Raw genomic sequence first — 21,419 nt, 5'->3', positions numbered from 1 at the left:
CAAAAATGGACACACAGATTGTTGTTGTTGTTGTTGTTACAAAAACAGAAAAAAAATACTCCAATGCTGTTGAAATGTTGTAACCACAGAAAATGGAATTCATGATACAGACAAAATGCTATGTTATTTTTCCTATACTGGTTTGACAAGTTGCTGGGGAAAGAATGGACCCATTTTGGTAGTTTGATAGTGTTTTGGTAAATTGGACCCTGTAAGTTAAACATACATGTTTAAAATTAAAAGTGGGGGAGGAGATGAAACACCACAGGACAACTGATCTCCACATTTGTTGAGGAGTACATGAGGTATGAGATGGTTCAAAGCCCAGATTGGCTGAAAAAACATTTTACAGATATTTCAAACACCTGCTGGGGACACCAAAAATCCCACTGGGTTGGGCGGGTTAAATACAGCATTAGAGTGCTGGTTGAAGACTTGACAAGTTTGGGTCTTGTCTCAGGTGTAACGCTGGTCAACTTACTTCAGCACTGTTTCCCTTTCTTACGGTCTGTGTTCTTATTCTGGCTGTATTCTTCTTATGAAATTGGCTGAGTCAGGGGTTGCCCTTTTCTTCTGAGCTTATGTGAATTCTGTGGGGAGGGGCAATAACTTAGTGGCGTAGTATGAGCATTGTATGCAGAAAATCTCAGGTTCATTCCCTGTTATCTCCAGTTAAAAGGACCTCCGCTGCAGGTTCGGGAAAGACCTCTGCCTAAGACCATGGAGAGCTGCTGCCACTAAGAAGCTTACCAACCTAGCATAAGGAACACTCATATATTCATATTTATTGGATGTGTAGGTTGCACCCCTAGGAAGCAGGGGAGTTGGAGAGAGTACTATCTCTTGGCAGGATTACAGGGGAAGACTGGGGGTTCCATCTTTGCCAATTTTGTTTGGGAGCGTAGAAGGTAGGATATCAGGACATAATGTTTGAGGATACAGGATTACAGAAAGGAGAGGAGATGGAGGGAGCAATTCTATGGCCTCTAGACAGTGGCTAGACGGCCATAGGATATGTTGGTTTCTGGGAACCGACCTCGGAGCCCACACTCTGAGGTCGGTTCCTGGAGAACCAACCTCCCCCCTGCCTTGCGCTGCCTTGCAGGCAACTTGGAATGGCCTCGTGCTCCGCACTGGGAAGAGGAACATGGAGTGGTAAAAACGGGGTGTTCCAGGCCAGGGAAGGTGGAAATTCCGGTACAACAATCCTATGTGTTGTCTGGCAGCCGCCTCCCCTGCTCTGCCTTCCCGCGGCTAGACAGCCAAAATTGGCTGTCTACTGCAAATGCAGGGTGGCTGAAGCACAGAGGGGATGATCCCCTCTGCGCTTCTCCTGCCCTGCACTGGATAGGTGATTGCCTCCGAGTTTGGAGGCAGCTGCCTATCCCCATAGGATTGTGCCCTTAGAAGAAAAATAGGTTGGGGAACTAACTGAATAAATATTGCAGCTGAAGCCATAGGAATGAATAAACAAATTCAGAGAGAAGGTTGAGTGGTAAGAGGCCAAGGCTGATCAACCCTGCTTATAATTCTAACCAGTATTCAGTACTCAGTTTTACCTTGAAATAAACTAGCTAATAGTTTTTATTAATCACTAAATGATGCCCTAGTATTTAATCCTTCTACAGTATGTTGACGTGTTGTATATTAACCTGCAATTAAGTCCAGCTTCATAAAATATGTACTGTGGGGCTTGCTTAATAGATGAACTATTCTCTAATTTATTTTAAATTCCAATGACCTACATACTCAGAGGCTGAAAACGCCCTTTTACTAACATTATTTCTCCCTTGAGATTTTCCATTTGAGTAAATCTGTTAAATGAAGTAGAGGAAGCTTTGATCCAAGCTAGGCTAAATCCATTGGAACAAATTGCTGACACACACATGTGTATTTGGAAAGAAGATGTTGAAATGAATTCTGAGATGATGTTAGATCAAGTCCTAGATGTAGTAGAGGGACTTGTTGTGAATGTTTTGTTTGTTTTTAATCTACAGTGTTCCCATCTACCCCTTTTACCTCAGGCAAGGTAAGGGGAGAGGTAGCCAGTTTCTGGATACATTGCCACTGTCATTATATCTAAAGGACTTGCTTACTCCCCATGAACCTGCCCAAATATTAGGTGACTGAAAAAGGGTCTTCTCAGTTGTGACACCCTGTCTGTTGAATGCTTTACCTGGGGAGGCTTGACTGGCACCAAATCTTACGTGTTTTTCACACCTGGTGAAGATCTCTGTCTCTGTCTCTCTCTTTGTAAACCAGGCCTTTTATAATGTGTGCTAGATCTCTTTTAATGCTGCAGTTCTTTATCTTGCCTTGCTGATGGTAGTAATATTTTATATCATTGCATGTATAGATTCTTGTCTGTAAGCTGTTCTGGGAGTTGTAGAACTAAAGGATTGGGTCATTTCTCTCTCTAAATAAATCACTAAGGACGAAGGACCTCTGGATAATTCTTTGTATTAATCTAATACAGGTTACCTTGGGAAATAATTTGATCAAAAAGCGGGGTGTGAATCTTTAAAATAAATGAATAGTAAACAATTATTTGAAATGTGTGGTGAGCTTTGATCTCATTACTTGTTCATGACATTTTAGAGAACTGATATCACTACTACTCCTAAAAATCACCCTGTGGATATGTCACCTTTTTACTGAACAGCTTTTTACTGAACACACCATATCTTTCAGCAGTGATATTAGTGTCCAGAAATTGATTTCTCATCTCCTTCCCCCTTTGCCCCAATTGCCAGCATGTTGTCATCATCTCCTCGTTTGTTTATTTTCATCCACCTCAAAAGGGTATATGTTAAGAGCACTGGAAAGGCCATCTAGGAACTGGGCTTAGTCATCTAATGAGCAGGCCAGCCCTATGTGAGTTATAAAATCCCTGAACTGCCTATACCATTAAAGGAAGTGGGTTCAGTATCAGCTTTTTCCATCAGGGGCAGCAGAAGCACCCAGCATGGTCAGGCAGGTGTTGATGGCCCAGTGTTCGCAGAGTACCGGTGCTTCAGCAGGCCCTGCCTTTGTTCCTTTGCTTGGATTTATGAATTGGCAGTGGCAAGTGGGCAAGAGGTTGCTGTGTTGACACTCCCCCAATATCCTGGAATAATACTATGTTGAGGCATTGTGGAAGCATCAAAGTGGCAGACAGCTCACAGATCATGGTAATGCTGCTGCCACTGACTGCAGCAGTCTGGGGGAGGGTGCTGCATCAGGGTGTGGGCGGACTTGCACCTGATGCTGGCCTTGCATGTTCATCATGTTAGGTGCTTTTTAAAGTGAATGAAATATGACATCAGTATTATACCTGGTGTGGGAGTCTTGAGGAATAAACCTATCCATTCATCTGTGACTGTTAATTGCTATTTTATTTTGAATTTGCTGCTTTTATATATAATACATTTGGGCCTGAGATTGTCCCTTGGACTGTGTAATTAAGTTTTAGGATAACTAAAGTTATTACTGCACACCCTTTATACATCATTATTCTGTACTTAAAATGTTATAGTGTAGACTATGTTACATCCAGCAAGAAAATAAATTTAAAAATAATGACTAGAGGCCCAATATAGTCTATAATAATACACCTGCCTGGTCACATGTCACGCTGTTTAGATGACACGTGAGAAGGACTTTTGCAGTATTTAATTTCATTTTCTCTAAAACCTGGTTTATTACTTAAGAAGCAGAGATCATGGTTTTAAAATAAACTCTGGTCAGTTTCTAAACAAGCCAACAAGTCACATCACAAGAGGTGGTGATTAAGATGTCATTTAAAGACTTGCTAAGTAAACTCCATTTAGATTAGCAGAATTGTAATAGAGGGGAAGATAGAGGCTTGCTGCTCTATTCTCCCTTGATACCTTGATAAGTCACACTCCTACCATCCTTGACATTCTTGTGTTTAGAAAGCTTCAGACCAATCTTGTGGCTTCCTCTGCTATCATCTTTAGCACCAACTACACACAAGACTGATAAAAATGCTAAATAAAATAAATAAAACTAAATAAAAATATATAGTTTAATATAGCTGAAAATATGCCAGAAACTGCTATATCAAGTTGAAACAGGCATGTTTAGAAAGTCATCATACCAGAAGTGAAATTTATGTAAGTGAATAATTGGAATTGAAATACTTGCTTGAATATTTCCCCCAAATATCTATTGTCATAAAAAAGGAATGGTTTGGCTCTTTGGTACACAATTATGCCCCAAGAGTGAAATACAGATTGAAATCTGTATTTATTTATTTATTGCATTGATATCCCGCCTTTTTTCCTCTTGCAAGGAACCCAAGGCAGCTTACATTATCCTCCTACTTCTCCTCTTTGTTTTATCCTCACAACAACAACCCTGTGAGGTAGGTTGGGCTGAGAGTCTGTGACTGGCCCAAAGTAACCCAGTGAGCTTCCATGGCCGAGTGGGGACTAGAACCAGGATCTCCCATATCTCAGTTCCAACACTCTCACCACTATACCACACTGGCACTGCTTTCAGTTGTGCCAAGAATTTGAGTAACTCTTAGCAAGAAGGATCAAAGCAATATCTTTTCCCATATTCTAAGTATTTAAGTTCCCACTTAAGCTTAAAGTTGTAGACTGAGGACCATCCCCTTGTTGGAGGCAACAATCTAAATACCCAGCAAAATGAGTTGCTGTTTTTCTTCATTACACATATACGTGGAACCAGGTGTCAGCCATCAGAATGGAAAATTGCGAAAATCATCCCCTAAGGTCCGTAAGTCCTTACCAATTGCCTTGAGCCATGCAAGAAGTTTAATTAGCACATGGTTCCACCCTTTCTTTGAACCTTCATTTCTTTATTCTCTTTCTTTCCACCACCCCACCACTAGATTTGAATGGGAACACTTATTTTAAAATGTGACAATGAGAAGAACATACTTTGCTGGATCTGTAGGTTGGTTTCTGCCTATGGACTCCAAAGGACTTGTGAGGTACTATTGTGTAAGCATCCTGACAATGTGAAAAGCAAGTCTTATAGTCCTGATGGTTATGGACAGATGATGAAAAGTATGAGTGCAAAGTATAAAAGAAGTGGAAACAAGTAATTTTGCACAATTTTTTTTAAACAAAATCATGATTTTGTGTTGTGGCTATCAAGATTTGTTTCAAAGGAAAGCTTGTTTTTGATATTTTGAGGGTAAGAATTCCTGAACCTGAATTGAAAAATTGTAGGATTGAGAGGAAACACATACAGCATTTACTTTGATTCCCATCTTGATGAAAACAAAATACAAATTGTGCTAGTTTGTTATTGTACTGCATGCTTAGGTTCTAGCAATGTAGCACATTAATATAATATACAAAGGTGAAGATACAGTTACATTGCATGCTCTGTGAGATAAATTGTGTGTGTGGGGGGTGGAGGTGGGGGGAATGAAAAATACAATCCTCCCATTGGAACTAAACTGGCAAAATGTCCATGGTTTTGAACATGACCAAAGTAAAACCTTGTCTTTGAAATATCTTTGTGCCTAACTGACTGATGGGAAGCCAAATCTTCTCTCTTGCCTTGTCTGCTTAAAATGGAAGAAAGAATGTTCTCCTTCCTCTGTATTTATACAAAAGTGCACATCAGTCATTGTTCATGTATATCTGTTAAATTTAGGTAGGAATGGCATTTTTCTGAAGTAAAACCTTATTGCCTGAAATTCTATTTATGCTGAGCTATTTTCTTGCACACAAGAAAAGTTGTGTCGCATGCACAGCAAAGCAGTCTAAGGGAGCTTCCAATTATAATGCAGACTTGGGGAGAATAATGCAGTTTGGGGAAGTATTTTCACCCAACAGTGAGTTCTAACTGTGCAAAATTTCATTTCCAAAATTAACTTAATTGTATTAAGTAGACAGAATGAAAAGAATATACAGTAAGTAATATGTGAATTCAAGCTTTCTGAAAGTGGATGTCTGCTTTTCCCCAAGCTTTTCTCTTGGAAGCAAATGTGTTGCAAGAATTCTGGATATCAAAATGGCTGTGTCCTCCAAACCCAACAAATGGTGTTTAAACTTAACTGTGGTTTGTTTGAAACAAGTCAACTTCAAATTGTGTTTTATGAAACTGGCTTGTTTCAATGAACTATTGTCAAAATTAACCACAATTTAAGGTCCTGACAGCCTGCTAAACTGCAGTTAATAAAAAAAAGGAAACCAGCGCTTTTGATCTCATGGGCATGCTGGAGGAGTGGGGAGTGTGCACGCCTAGGGAGAGGCTGGGTTTATTCCCATCATGATAAACCATGGCTTATTGTGGTGTCTGAATGAAAACAGTCTGAATGAGTACAGCCAGTGTGTTACTTCTTTCTGACATTCTTCAAAGGCCTACTGTACGTGTCATATTAAATACAATAGTCTGAAATTGCGTGTGCTTTATCTTGCTTTTCCTTCAGAATTCCCCACAGACCCACAGGCATGCATTGTCCTTCCTAAAAAGGGACAGTGTAATAAAAAGAGACTTTATTAAGCTAATGTAATAACAGCATTTTCTTTGAGGAGTAAAACATTTCATTTTTAATAATAAAAATTGAATTCGCATCGTTGCACACTGTATACATTTTACTCAAATAAGCCTGAATACTGTCATTCCGAGGCTAAGTAGATATCTCCTGAGATATATATACGTTAAGCATTAGTTAAATTAGTTTTAAGATTCTGACTCATACCAATATATGATAATAAATTAAAATTTAAAGTAATACCAATATTGAAATTGAGGACACGTTATAATACATAATGGTCTAAACTATAGTTATACTCATGTGCATCCAGAATAACTTCATAACAGTTACAGAACTGTCCCTTGTATTTATATAAGGTTATTCAGTGTGGCTGTTGTGAAAATGGCACTGTGCTAGTTATGGGTGTTTCCTATCGATAAGTGCCAATAACATATTGTGTGTAATATATTGAAATAGCTGGAACACCTATAATATACTGACCAATTTTTCTATGGATCCAAACTAGGACTAGGAAACAGAGAAATCCAAAATGGAAAATAATGAAAATGACCTTGGCTAATCCCCCCTTCTCACACACTGAAACTTGTAAGACATTTTCTGTAAATCAGTTTTGTACTTTTTGTTCACAAGGGTGGAAAATTTGTATTTTTAGAGACAACTGAAGTAAATTCTAATCTCTATGCTGATATTAGCTATGGAATAGTGATGAAGGACTCCAACATACTCTTTGCATGTTACAACAATATCATGGGAGCTTTTTTCCTCATTGGTTTGTCCCATGGAGCTGATGTAGCATTCAAAGGCCCACAGTACATGGGCAGGAACATTTTGTTTGTTTCTTTAGTTCTTTGTAGGTAGTGTTATTATCCCATTCCTCAGTCAAAAGGTGGCTTACATGCAATCAGTAAAACATGACAGTCCCTGCCTGCAGGCTTACAATCTCAAAAGACACAACACATAAGGAAAAAAGAATGGGAAGGGAAGGGGAAAACCTAGCCTGAACCCAGAAGTTGTAGACAATTTTGGCCAGTTTCTAACATCCTCTTCTTGGGCAAGGAGCTAAAGTGCATGACTACTGATCAACTCCAGACATTCTTGGATGGAGTTGATATTCTAGATCCAGTTCAATCTGGCTTTAGAGACTGCCTTGGTTACCCTTTGGGATGACCTTTGCCAAGACAGACAGGGAGAGTGCGACCCTGTTAGTTCTCCTAGACCTCTTAAGGGGCTTTTGATACCATTGACCATGGAATCCTTCTGGAACAGCCATCTGGGTTGGAAGTTGGGGGCAGTGTTTTACAGTGGTTCTGTTCCTGTTTGGATGGTCTCTTCTAGAAGGTGGTACTGGGGGATTACTGCTCTGTTCTGTGGCAATTATGTCATGGGTCTCCACAGGGCTCAGTTTTATCCCCCATGCTTTTTAACATCTACATGAAATCTCTGGGGGAGGTTATGCAGCGATGTGGACTGAGGTGTCATCAACATATGATGAAACCCAGCTCTACCTCTCCTTTTCATCTAACCCAACTGAGGCAGTGGATGGCTTGAATTGGTGTCTGAGCAGGGTAGCGGACTAGATGAGAACCAAAAACTGCAGCTCAATCCAGACAAGATGGCGGTACTGTTAGCAGGTGGTTCATTTGTCTAGTTGAGTGGTGTTCAATCTGGCCTGGAGGGAGTTGCACTCCCCCTGAAAAATTAGGTGCACAACTTGGGGGTGCTCCTGGATCCATCGTTGTCACCTGAGGCCTATGTGGCCTTGGTGGCCAGGAGTGCCTTTTATCAGCTTAGGTTGATATACCAGCTGTGACCCTATTTGGAGAGAGATAGCCTGGCAACAGTTATCCACACATGGTAACCTCCCAGTTGGATTACTGCAATGCTGTGTACATGAGGCTACCTTTGAAGACGGTTTGGAAACTTCAGTTAGTTCAAAATAATGCTGCCAGGTTACTAACTGGGGCTGGCCAATATAATCCTGTGATGCCAGGACTTTGTCAGCTGCACTGGCTTCCAGTTCATTTCCAAGTCCAATTCAAAGTGTTGGTGTTGATGTTTAAAGCCCTAAATGGCTTGTACCAGAGTATCTAAAGGAACGTCTCCTCCTGTATGTACTTGCTCAGAATTCAGGTCATCTTTGGAGGCCCTTCTCTAGGTGTCCCCATGGAAAGAAGCTAGGCAGGTGGCTACAAGAGAGAGGACCCTGCTTATGGGATGCCCTCCCCAAAGAGGTTTGCCTGGCACCCACATTGTTATATTTTTGGCGCCTTTCAAAGACCTTTCTTTTCTCCCAGGTGTTTTAGGGCGCAATCCTACCTGGATGCCATCAGCCTCCGAACTCAAAAGCTGACGGGCATCCTATGCAGAGCAGGCGGAGCGCAGAGGCAATCTTCGCTTCTGCGTTTCTCCTGCTCTGCATTTTGGCTAGATGGTTTTTTTTGCCCAACTAGCTAGGGCTCTGCAGAGGGGGAGGGAAGGAAGCTGGGGATAGCTCATATCCCTGCTTCCCCAGCCCCCCCACCCAAACCACCCCCTTTCTCTCCTCTTCGAGGTTGCCTTTGCAACTTTGGAGAGGCAGCTGGCACAGTTCTCTCTGTGGCGGCTGCAAGGAGGAGGGAGCGGGGAGCTCAGACTCCTGGGTCCAAGCTCGGAGTACTGTCTCCAACCTTGGATCCAGGAATCTGAGCTATTCTATAGTCCCCCAGACACTGTCTAGGGGCCATAGGATTGCTCTCCCAGAGACCTAGTTCTAGATTTTTATTGCTGTTTTATCTCTGTGCTGTTTGTTGTTTTCTATTGTTTTCTATTCTTTTAAATATTTGTGTTGTAATTTATATTGTTAAGGTTGTATTGCATTTTAGTCTTTTAACAGTTTGTAATCTGCCCAGAGAACATTGGTTATTGGGTAGATTAAAATATAATATAATAAAATACATAATGCTAGCAGTAGAATCTAAATAAGTTGTTGCAAATTGTAAAATATTTGTAGACTCTTCTGTGAACTAGTGCATGGCTTAAGAAAACACCACTTTTAGAATTCTAGAGCAGGACAACTCTTCTCTGAAAAAAGTATATCTATACCTATCTATATATATGAATTTGAGTGGATTTTCCCCCACTCTGTTTATTTTTAAAGATTTTTATTGATGCCATGTATAATTTTAGAAAAAACTGTAGCAATTGATAGTAGTCTGAAATGTAAATGGAGCTTTGGATGTGATACCTATTCTTGACTGCGCACAGCTTTGTTTACTATCAAATCCTAAATCAAGTAGCACACACTTTCTATTGTCTTTTCCCCCATTTTTTAAAAGAAGTCTTCTTTGAAACATAATTGTTAAGCTTGGAAGATGATTCTTACCCAATTAGTCAGTTTATAAGTGTAAATTATCGAGCTGTTTCCGTGAGCGTAGACAAGTATTTCACCAATAAAAGTTCAATTGCAGGATTAGGTATTTACAGTAAAATTTAGGCTGTGATCCTGCGCCCAGTTTTGCTTATTCAACCTCTTTGATTTTTTGATGAGCTTAAGCATGCATAACAGCATGTAGGATTGGAGCTCTGTAGTTGCATGACTATTACTTCTTAATTTGCCCAGCTTTTAAAAATATGGGAAATACTTATATGCTGGTATGAGCTAATTTAGTCAATGGAATTTTATAGCAAATGTACAAATGTTGTGGGTTCCCTCCTCCTGCTTGTCCCCTGTAGCAGAAACATACTTTGCAGAAATGAAAACAATCTCTAACTAAATTCAGGCAATTTTCAAAAATACAGCAATGCTACAGTTTGTCTGGCTGGGCCAGTTCCCTTACCACACACCTGGTGTATTTCACTTTAAAAATAAATTATGCCTCATTAAATTACAATTAAATGAAATCATGATCATTAGTTTTTCTTGAAGGAAGATGCTTTGCATATTGAAAGCCTAATTTGTTGCAGGTGAGAAAAGGCTGAACAGATTATTTAGTATCACTTTATTTTTATTTTTTTATAATGCTGATTGTTGGTTAGTTTTTGTACACATCAGTTCAGAACTATATGAACATAAATGATAAGCGCCCTCATGATATTTTGTTTTCTTGACTTTATCACTCTGTCATCCGTTTGCCATGGATTATCAGCACAGTCTGTCAGAACAATGTATTCAACCTTGCAATGAAATAGATTTCTTTCTTGAGACATTAATTTCTCCTATTCACATGCAGACTGCTTCCTACTTTGCATAATCTTGGGGTTCTTCTACAAGTCCCTTTCTTGAAAATATAACATGGGAAAGATGTAAAAATACAAAAAATTAGGTTGATGAAATACTCTGGTAATGCTGAACTGCTTTCATAGGCTTATAGTGCTGATGTCTGTCTCCAGTCTCATCATCCTCATCATCCTATATTTAGCTGGTATTTTGTCTTCCTGCCCCACTGAATCCTTCAGGGGGAGTGTGGCCCAAATTAGGACAAAAAGATCCTTCACTCCCAGATCACAGTAACTCTCAGCCATGAACATTCTTGCCATATCTGGATTCAGGTTCAGGTTAATCCTAACCCAGACCATATCATCTTCTGGACACTCAATCTAGGACATTACTGCTGCTCCTGGATCTGAGGAGAATGGACAACAGTGGTCAGTGTCATCAGCCTAGAATCATAGAGTAGTAGGGTTGGAAGGGACGTATAAGACCATCGAGTCCAACCCCCTGCTCGATGCAGGAATCCAAGTCAGATCATCCCTGACAGATCGCTATCCATTGAACACTAGATTATTTCTGCCAGTGGCTTCCAATAGGCATTAATATAGGAGACAAGGCTGAATTGTGTGGCAGCCCATCAGATAAAACTTTTTGAGTGGAGTAGCAATCTTTCAATACCACATTCTAACATGACAATGGCCCTATGATATTGAAGTGGAACCACTGCAAACCAGTTCTCCCAACCCCTTAACCCTCACTTCTGCCCAAGACGATGGTTGATAGTGTCAAAATCTACTGAGAAACTGAGAATAATTAATAGGGCCTCACACCTCTTGTACTTGTACAGAAGCATATAATCTATCACAGCTACCAAAATGGCCTAACTTCCACAACCAGTTTGGAAACCTGAATAGTTCCAGAAAACAAATTAAGAATGCCCTATAGTTCAATAATCACTACCTGCTCAGTCTGTCTAGACTGGAGAAGCTGAGAAGGCTTTTAAAGCAGTGTTCCATTGCATTTTTCAAGAAAGATGGGACCATATCCCCCTGTAAGGAAGCATTAATGATCACCTTGACTGGCACAACTAATCCTCCAGTGCTATATGTGTTATAAACCAAGATGGGCAAAAGTCAAATTGATGTGATCAGTTAAACTCCACACTCTGCAACTTCATTCTGGTATCAGCAACTGGAAGTGATCCAAGGAAATGTGGTAAGAAGAGGCTGAAGTCATTTGTTGATGAATACCAATTCCTGGGGTCAAACAGTGGAAAAGCGTATTGCCTTCATTCCCTTTTCTGTGGGCTTCCCAAGGCATTTTGTTGGCCAGATCTTATCTTCCTGCTATTTATTTCCAAATTTAATATTCAGATATTGGAAGATGTGAGTGATTTGTAGGAGTACTTCTTTTGTCTGTTTCTAGCATGGGAAGCTTCCATGAGGATTGTTTGTAAGCCATATTTAAATTATCTTGCTTTCTCCTGCAGGAACATGAACTGAATTAATCTATACTTGTGTGCATTTGTTTTGCTGCATAGGGATGGAAACAGTAATACCCAGTCCTGTTGAATCAAGCCTGTTGGCTCTGGAGGGTACCAAATTGCTATCCTTCACTTCCTAAAAAACATGAATGGAAGAGCACAAATATAGTTTATAGCTGCAAGTTATGCATGAAATAAGTGTTGTCTATTACTTAAAAGGGTATCCATTAAAACTTAATTTCTCTTCATCCTGAAGACCTAAAGCATTTGGAAACCCAAGTTCTGTGAATCTTATCACATTGAACTAAAGTGGATAGAATTGTATTAAAGTATATAAATAAATATTTTGACTTTTGTAGGTAGTGATGACATGTTCATGGATGGAGAACAACAGTTTCCCTTGAGAATAACTGTGCAAATTACTGACATTTGTTAATGGTGTTAATTTAAGGCAGCCATTGCTTAAATATCTGCTTTGCCAGTGCTTGGTTGAGTATCATTTTGCAGGTGGAAGGTTGGGCTTGTGTGTGTTGCCATTCTAGGTAGTTAAAATCAGTTTGGGACGTGCAGAATTTCATTTCTTCACACCCCTACCCTCTTTTCCCCAGATCATTTTATCTTTGATATATCATCCTTCTTTACTAGTTGCTTATAAAAGGAATATATTTACACATTGCTTCACATAGGCATGTGAACAAATAAATCTGTAATTCAGTCCTGCAAATTGCTCCTTTCTGCACCTAGCCATTTTCTGAGTCACCAGCTCATGCTGTATACCTGCTCAAAGTAGACACAGTGCTATTCCTGGCCTTCAAATGCTGTTGGCTTTTTAGCCCTATAAGGCCAGGAGAGAGAGAGGGGTGGGGTGCATGTTCATCTGCCATAACTCCATATGCTGCTTTCCTGGTCTGGGAAACCAAGCATAACATAGCATTAAAGTGGATGCACACTGATTTTCTCTTTTTTATTCTGACTTTGAAGAAGTAAAAAGAGACATACATATACAGTTATCTTTTGATAGTGCCGTATCAGAAGTAAAGGGAAGGTTTTGAAAATGGGAGTACGTTGTATGTGGAAGGAAGGAGGGGCGCATGAGCTAAGCAATATTTGGATGACTTGTTGCCAACCAATTATTTACAAGGCTACTGTAGTTATTCTTTAGGTATAATGTGTGACCTGTGAGGGAGTGGCTTTACCTATAGTTCTGTGGGATGGTGGCAATAGAGGGCAAGCTAGTAATCAGCAAAGCAAAGATACAACGTATATGTATGGTAGCGCCAGTTTCAAAGTGATCCATTAAATTAGTGATCAGTAGCATTTATGTCCTAAATATTAAGTAACATTTTATGTATCATGCCTCAGCTAAGGGCCTAACTACCTGTTACACTTGTAACTGAACTTTTGACTTCTTTCATGTAAAAAAAAAAAAGCTAGATGTATTTGATGAATGCGGACATTGCCACCTCCTGACTTTCTAAATGAGGCAGCAAACAATTTTCAAATTATTAATTTCTAAGATGAAGTATCTTGAGGATTTCTCATATTTGCAGCATTTTCCCCCGTTAGAAAGAATTGACAGGCGTGCAGTGAATGAACTGTAACATCCAAACCCTGCCAAACATTTTTCTTCATAAGTCTCCTGTGCTGTTTAAATGTCTGAACTAAATTTACTAAACTTGGCAGATTCCTGAAGATGAACAAGACTGCCAAGTGTTTCCAGCTTCAAGCAGACAGAGTGAGAGCACGAATAGTTCTTAAAATATTTGCAGGAGGCACCTGGCTATAATGGTAGTTTTATAATGGTGTCCTACTACCCACCTGCCTCTCTGGCACTTCTGTGTTCAGGGTGTTCTTAAATGGAAGATAGAATCTGAACATAAATGCTCCTAAATAAACCACACTCCCTAGAAAATGAGGTTTGTTTCTATAAAACATTCCCTGTGCTTTGACATCTGTTGAAGGGTCTCAGTGTTGGAACCTGGCTGGTTACAACAAGTAATTTTTTTTTAAAGACTTGGCCTTTTTTAATTTTTTGAACCAGGGATTGCTATCAGAGATACTGCGTAAAGAAGAAGACCCTAGAACAGCCTCCCAGTCCCTCCTGGTAAATCTGAGGGCAATGCAGAATTTCCTCAACCTGCCTGAGACAGAACGAGATCGTATATATCAGGATGAGAGAGAGAGGAGTATGAATCCCAATGTGAGCATGGTGTCTTCAGCTGCCAGCAGTCCAAGTTCCTCCAGAACCCCCCAGGTAAGGTTCAACCCTATTATAATTCCTTTCATAATTGTCCCATATCCAGAAAACCTACAGCCAGGCATCATCTGAGATGACTTGTTAGGATTTTCCCATCTGGTATTCCGTGCACCCAAGTGAGTCTTGGAAGCTTAATTTTTTAGGGTTAGAAGCTGCTGCCAACAAGGGCATGTTGTCTTCTAGCAACACTTTCTTGGTGAAACCAGTAAGTTATTCTTTGATGAATGCTGCAAATATAAAGAAAAAGAATGAACATTCAATTAACTACATGAAAGAATTCAAATACAGGACAGGTTGCACTCGTTGGCAGTGATTCCAAGCTCCACAAGGCACTGATATCCATATGGAACGCCATGGAAACAAGGGCTACCCCAGTCTCTTCAGTGTTGGAAATTGCTCCTCAGGCATTTCTTTACTGAATGCATCAAGAAAACTAAGCAGTCACTGCTTCCTCTCAGCATTGCTTGTGTACTTGAGCTAGAGCTTTTTCATCAATGTCTATGACTTTACCCCGTGGTTGCCATTCTAACCAGGATTTGCTTCAGTTCCTCATCTAGCTGATGGTAAGCCAATCGCTAAGGAGCAACCAGAGGCACTTAATTAGAGTTTCCCAAGGATCTATCAGGGTGACTGCAACCAACCAGTAGCAGAACACATGCAGAAAATACAGCTTGTCCAGAACAGAGCAGCCAGGGTAATTGGGCTGTGCTATAGTGAATACATTACTCCTGCGTTTTAGGAATTTCACTGGTTTCTGGGCACAATTCAAAGTGGGGGTGCTGACCCATAAGACACAAAGCCAGCCTTCCTCAGCTTGGTGCCCTCCAGATGATTTGGACTACAACTCCCAGCATTTCTGACCATTGGCCATGCTGGCTGGGGCTGATGCAACTGATGTACAAAATGTCAGGATGGCACCAGGTTGGGGAAGGCTGCACTAAATGGTATGGGTCCAGGACACTTGAAGCACCACATACTCTTACGTGAACCTGCACATCAGATACCCTGCCAACGTCAAGCAGCTGCATATTAATGCCACAGGTGTGGAAGCAGGGTGTCATGCTCTCTTCCTGCTGCAAGCACAATCTAAGCTGAGGGAGTGTGAATGTTACATCTCCTCCTGTACTTGCCACTGGAGAAGTACTAGTGGAGAGTAATATATGAATCAGAGTTTAGAACTAATAGCTGTTATATTTGAAAAGACGTGTAGAACTGACCTGGGCTAGATCTACAGTAGTGCTTTTTATCAGTATTGAAGTGCACTGATAGTTGTTGGGGAATTCTGTATACCACTTTTCTAGCATTCTTTCTTTCTTTTTATTCCGTATTATCCAAAATACCGCAACAGATGTCATTATGTGCACTATGAGGTATGAATGCACAGGAAGGACATAGTGTCATCATGATGGGATCGTGTTGATATGACACAAGGTTGTACATCTGGCCCTCATATGAGAAGACTGGTAATAGGGATGTCGGAGAAATCCTCCATGGAACCCGATGAGGGACCCCCCGCCCGAAGTCCATGGAGGATCAGATCTCTTACCTCCACCCCCCTGCAAAGTCCTTGCTGGCCGGATCCTGCCTGCCGCTGGCTCCGAAGCCCCAGCAATACGGCCGCCATTGCCGTATCGCTGGCTGGACTGATGGACTGCGGACGCAAATGGCTACACCATTTGGGTCCCTGGTCTTTGACGTGATAGGCTACGTAAATCTTTACTTAGCCTATTGTGTGAAAAAACAGGGATGCAAATGGCGTATTTGTTCCTTCGCATGACAGGCTACGTAAAGATTTACGTAGCCTATCATGTCAAAGACCAGGGATGCAAATGGTGTCCACTACGTCGGATGCCATTTGTGTCCGCAGTACGTCAGTCCAGCCAGCGATACGGCAATGGTGGCCATATCACTGGGGCTTCGGAGCCGGCTGGTGGCTCCACAGAATCGCTGCGGAGCCGGCCGGCAAGGATTCTGGGGGAGGGACGGATTGCCTCCCCCCCCGGACCCCCCCCCCCCCGCTGGAACGGCAGGTAAGTAATTCATACATCCCTAACTGGCAAAGGGTAAATACAGTACTTAAAGCACCTAGAATAAAAAGTTGGTAGTTACCACATGGTTTTGTTAAAATGGATTATGCTGAACCATTTTACTTCCTTAATGAATAAAATAAGTGGTTTGGGAAATGGAGGGAATGCAGTATGCATAATATATGATAGAGACTTTGCTACTCACCTAGCTTTTATTCTTAATGCCTTATTGGATTTGTCCTTTTTTCAATACAATACAAACAATAAACATCTTCCCAGTCCTTTCCTCCCTATCCCTCTTCCCTCCCCTGCAGGTTTACTAGCCTTCTTCATATTGTCCCAAACTTAGAAAATAAAGACATTATGGATGTGAACAGGAGAGATGAACAAAAGTTAAATATGTAAATAAAGAAAGAAGGGAAAATATTCATCTAGTTTAAGAGTTTTGATGTCCATTTCTTTGGTTTCACATACAGCTTATACAGCTTACATTCCTATGTTAAGAACAAAGTAATAAAAATCCACTTAGAGGGCTTCTTCACATGGAGCTTTTATCCTGAGACTGAGATTGCTCCTTCACAGAAGTTTGCAGGCTCTTTACATGAAGCTATGATAATTCAAGGCGTCTCCTGCCCTTTGTTCCGCTTTTAAATAGATCACAGATAATGAGCTATCAAATTACCCCTTTGTGTTCCACTTCAGTTTCCTCCATGAAAAGATTAAAAGTGGCAAGAGGAGGAGCAAGATCAATGAAAGATAATGGAAGACTCAGATATGGGGAGAAGGAGGGGAAAGGGGGTGGGGGGAAAGGAAGCACGTGAAAAAGGGAGTTGGGATCCTGCATTTAAAACGGAAGCAGAAAGCCCCATTTTAAATGAAGGATTTTAGGCTGGTGTAGAGATGCCCAGAATCATTTTAGTTTAAATCACATATATATTGTTGTGAATTTGGCCATGCAGAAGGATTTAGAATTGTATTTTAACTTTCCTGTGAAGTGTTCTGTCTCTGAAGTGCATATTTAGCTGTCCACCCACCTTTTTTTTTTTTTTCCCCAAAGAGTTTGTACACATTTGGGAATGGCTTTTTAAAGTCTCTTCTCTCTGTAGAGAAGTGTCTCTTTGGTCACTATTAACAGAAAAGAGGGGAGAAAAAAAATGCCAGTCCTCAAGCATTTTTAGGATTTTACTTTGTTTAAAAAATGATGTGTGTGCGCTAGAGATGCAGTGCGTAAAAGAAACTGACAGTGGCACTCTAGAGGTAAAATTGTCAAGAATTGTTTTGCCTGCCAGGGGCAAAGAGATGGGCAGGTTATGTAGAAAAGTGGGGTTACACGCCTTAGTATGGATTGTATTTGAGTCTAATATTATGAAAGCACTGGGCAAATAAAAAGGTGTTTGCGAGGTGCTGGAAAGGTATACTGTCTGGAGTCAGGCAAGCCTCTCTGGCGAAAGCATGCCACAGACAGGATACCACAGTTAAAAACGCCCTTTTCCCAGTTGCCACCTTCTGAAGACTGGGCAGGATCAGTGCTACCATTAGGCATAATGAGGCAGCCACTTCGGGTGGCAGATGCTGGGATGCAGCATTGGCAGTGCCTGACCATTCTTCGTGAGCGCTCCCGTCATTCTCCTCTCTTGGAGGACAGAGCTGTGTGAGTCACACAGCCTGTCAGGTGTGGTGGACACTATCCCATTGCCAGTGTTGATATCAGATTGAACTGCCAGTCCAATCAGCTTCTGCATGTAGAATGGGAGAAAGGGGGCATCTTGTCCTTTGCTTCAGACAGCAAAGATACCTCCAGTATCAGGGGCAATATGCCTATGTAACCAGTTTCTGGGGAACATGTATGGGAGGGTGCTGTTGCACTCATGTCCTGGTTGTGGGTTTCCCGAGGGCAGCTGGTTGGCCACTGTATGAACAGAATGCTGGGCTAGATGGACCCATGGTTTGATCCAGCACAGCTTTTCTTATGTTTTAAGAGTCTTGGGCCAGTCCTGAGACTGGGGCACTCAGAAAAGAGTCTCAGAAGGTAATCTTAGTATTTGTGCAGATTCATGTGGGAGTAGGCAGTAGATTGCAGCCAGGGTAGGCAAGTGAGAGAGTGCTTTTTCCTGCACTACCTGAAGAGTGGGAGACATTTCATCCAAGAAAAGCACAATTTCTCAATACTAGTAATGCACCTTAACTAAAGCAAAGGGAGATTCCTAAGTGATAAAGTGCTTTAAAAGGCATATGTGATTTCTGCCCAAGATTTGCCTCTGAGAAGAGAGTTTTGATGCTAGAAGGCTGCCGCAAGAAGGCAGGAGAAAATGAATTAAAATGAAAGTCAAATTTGTTTTCTGGTGCCAAAGTTAATCCTATATACAAAATGTTGTTTCCATAGATACCAATCTGTGATATGATTTTGCAGTGTGGTGTGTAATCTGAGAGTATCAAGAAATATAATAAATACCCAGTGTTTCTATTGTGTTCCTTGTTCTTCTAGTTATCTTTTGTAGTTTGAAGTTGATGAACTACTATTTTGAGATGTGTCCTTGGCATTAGGTGGTCAGTGCCAAACTGATGTACTAAAGGAGAGTCTAAGAATGTTGAGATGAATATGGAAATGTTTAAATGTTGGTTCCTGCTTTCTTCATTCTTTGGTAAAAGTCAAGGGAAATTAGGAAAGGGCATTATTAGCAGGGTGATTTTAATAAAGTGTATTTAATTAATTCTTCATTTCTATTTCATTTTTCTATTTGAAGAAAACAACAAAACTTCATTAAAACAACACCATGTGTGTGTGTCTGTGTGTAAATACATAGCAGCAACTTAAAAAATCTTTGTTGTCACAATAGAAAAAACAACAACAGTTGAATAGTATACCCAGCAAGCCCTTATAAACTCCAGTCTCTGGTCAAAAAGATTACTGAAATGAATATATTTTATTACCTGCTGAGAAGCGAGCAGAGATGGAGCAAGGTAGACTCTGCTCAAGGGTTCGCTCCCTGCCACAATAGGAAAGACCCTGTCCCTTGAGCCCACCCAGCGTACTTCTGGTGATTGAGTGACTTAGAGCAGGGTCTCCAAAGTTGACCTCAGTGCTCAGGCAGGTTCATTAGAACATAAGAGCTCTGCTGGATGAGACCAAAGGCCTATCTAGTCCAGCATTGTGTTCACACAGTGGCCAACCAGATGCCCACGGGAAACCCACAAGCAGGACACGAGTGCAACAGCACCCTCCTGCTTGTGTCCCCCAGCAAGTGACATACAGAGGAATAGTGCCTCTGATACTGGTGGTAATAATGGGTTCATATGGGAGGAGGTGGTCTAAAGCTGGTTCTAAATTTACCTTTTGTTTGCTGAGACATTCTTGTAGCAGCAGATGTATGGTTTTAAACATATGTTATGCAAGTACAACAAAACAAAACCTTAACCATCCATTTTAGAGAGAGTTTAGTAAAGAAAAATTCTTCACAGAGGATGGGTTACACATCACTGTTAGACTATTAATATTCAGCACCTTCCCAAATCAGGGTGCTTTAAGGTAACAATATGGTGAAAATGACATTACTGTCTTTTCTTTAAAAAAAACAAAAAACTTTTTTTGCTTTAACATGTTTCAGTTCCCTAAAAAGCTTGCTAGATTTCTGTGTTCTTGGTTGCTACTGTGTGTGTATGTATGTGTGTGTGTGCACACATGCATATGCGTGTGCAAAAACCTGCTCTTTGATGGTGTGATATAATCATGATTTTAGACACATAGGTTAGTTGATTGTTTCAATAACATATCTGACTTTGACTTAGATTGCTGCACTGAGCAGGGGGTTGGGCTCGATGGTCTTATAGGCCCCTTCCAACCCTTACTATTCTATGATTCTGTGACTTGTACTGGTGAAAACTAGCAGCCAGTCTGAACAGGTCTTGAGGAGGTTTCTAGATATGGGGTAGCAGCCTCTCCACCCCTCATCCTAGATCTGTCTCTGATGGCTTAGTATGGGGAAGTGCCAGTATTATCTGTTTATTGTCCTTCAATTGTCATGGAAGTTGATTGGAAATCATTCAATTAAAAGGAGTGCAGTGGAATACACAGAACTGCAATATGAGTTTAGGAGACCAAGGGCAGCACATCAAACACACTGTCAAGCCTGGAGTTATTAATTTTTTTTTTCATTCCCACTGATTTCCTAGGTGAAATTAGGAGACTGTATGGCCAGCATAATGATGGGGAACCATACGTACTCAAATGTCATACATATAGCTTTAATAAAGAATGAGAGAGACTTGAGGGAATGCATTAAATTGAGTAATAATTTATTATTTAGAGACCTCTATGCATTTACTCATTTTTTCTGGAAGAATTGGCTCTTCCTCTAAGGTATGCTGTGTTTAGGGGGAGAAAAAGCAAAAATCCAAATAGTCATGTTTGTAATATACTGTATTTGATGACTAGCTGAATCAAGCAACTGCTTGGAGCTTAATGCCTCTAGTATGTAATCTTTCAGTTTTTCAGTTTATTTTCTTCCATATGTGTTGTTGCGGGGTGGGGGAGAGAAGAGTGCTGTGTGTGAGAGAGAGAGGGGGGTGGGAGAGAGCTGTGTATGTCCTATAGGAATGCACTGCAATTATTTCCAATCACAATTAACCTGATTAGAATAATGGACAGGAAGTGTCCCTCTGTAGCTAATGCAGTTTGGCATCAGCTGACTGAAATCCTTTGATAATTTCTGCACAGATGGCTGGCTGAAAGCAGCACTTTTTTAATTATTATTTTCATGGTCTCTCGGTAGGCCAAAACCTCGACACCGACAACAGACCTCCCCATTAAGGTGGACGGAGCCAACATCAACATCACAGCTGCCATTTATGACGAGATCCAACAGGAGATGAAAAGGGCCAAGGTGTCTCAGGCTCTGTTCGCCAAAGTGGCTGCCAACAAAAGTCAGGTGAGTAGGGGATTCTTTTCAAGGGTAGAGAGAGCTCTGAGGTTGAAATTGGACCCA

The 21,419-nt window shown here is 40.9% G+C and overlaps 1 protein-coding gene across 1 annotated transcript in view; it reads left to right on the top strand.

Moving 5' to 3' along the window:
* The window catches only part of SATB2 (SATB homeobox 2), a 183,612-nt gene that overhangs the window by 101,729 nt on the left and 60,464 nt on the right, over positions 1–21,419 (top strand). The window contains exons 7-8 of the mRNA XM_084829960.1: positions 14,195–14,407; positions 21,207–21,362. Coding sequence (XP_084686086.1) covers positions 14,195–14,407; positions 21,207–21,362 — 369 coding nt within the window. The remainder of the gene's footprint in view (positions 1–14,194; positions 14,408–21,206; positions 21,363–21,419) is intronic.

The sequence above is a fragment of the Heloderma suspectum genome, chromosome 1 (assembly GCF_057233095.1).
Source record: "Heloderma suspectum isolate Gila_16-S chromosome 1, 16-S_ref, whole genome shotgun sequence".
NCBI lineage: Eukaryota > Metazoa > Chordata > Lepidosauria > Squamata > Helodermatidae > Heloderma > Heloderma suspectum.
This window is presented reverse-complemented; position numbering and strand designations above follow the sequence as displayed.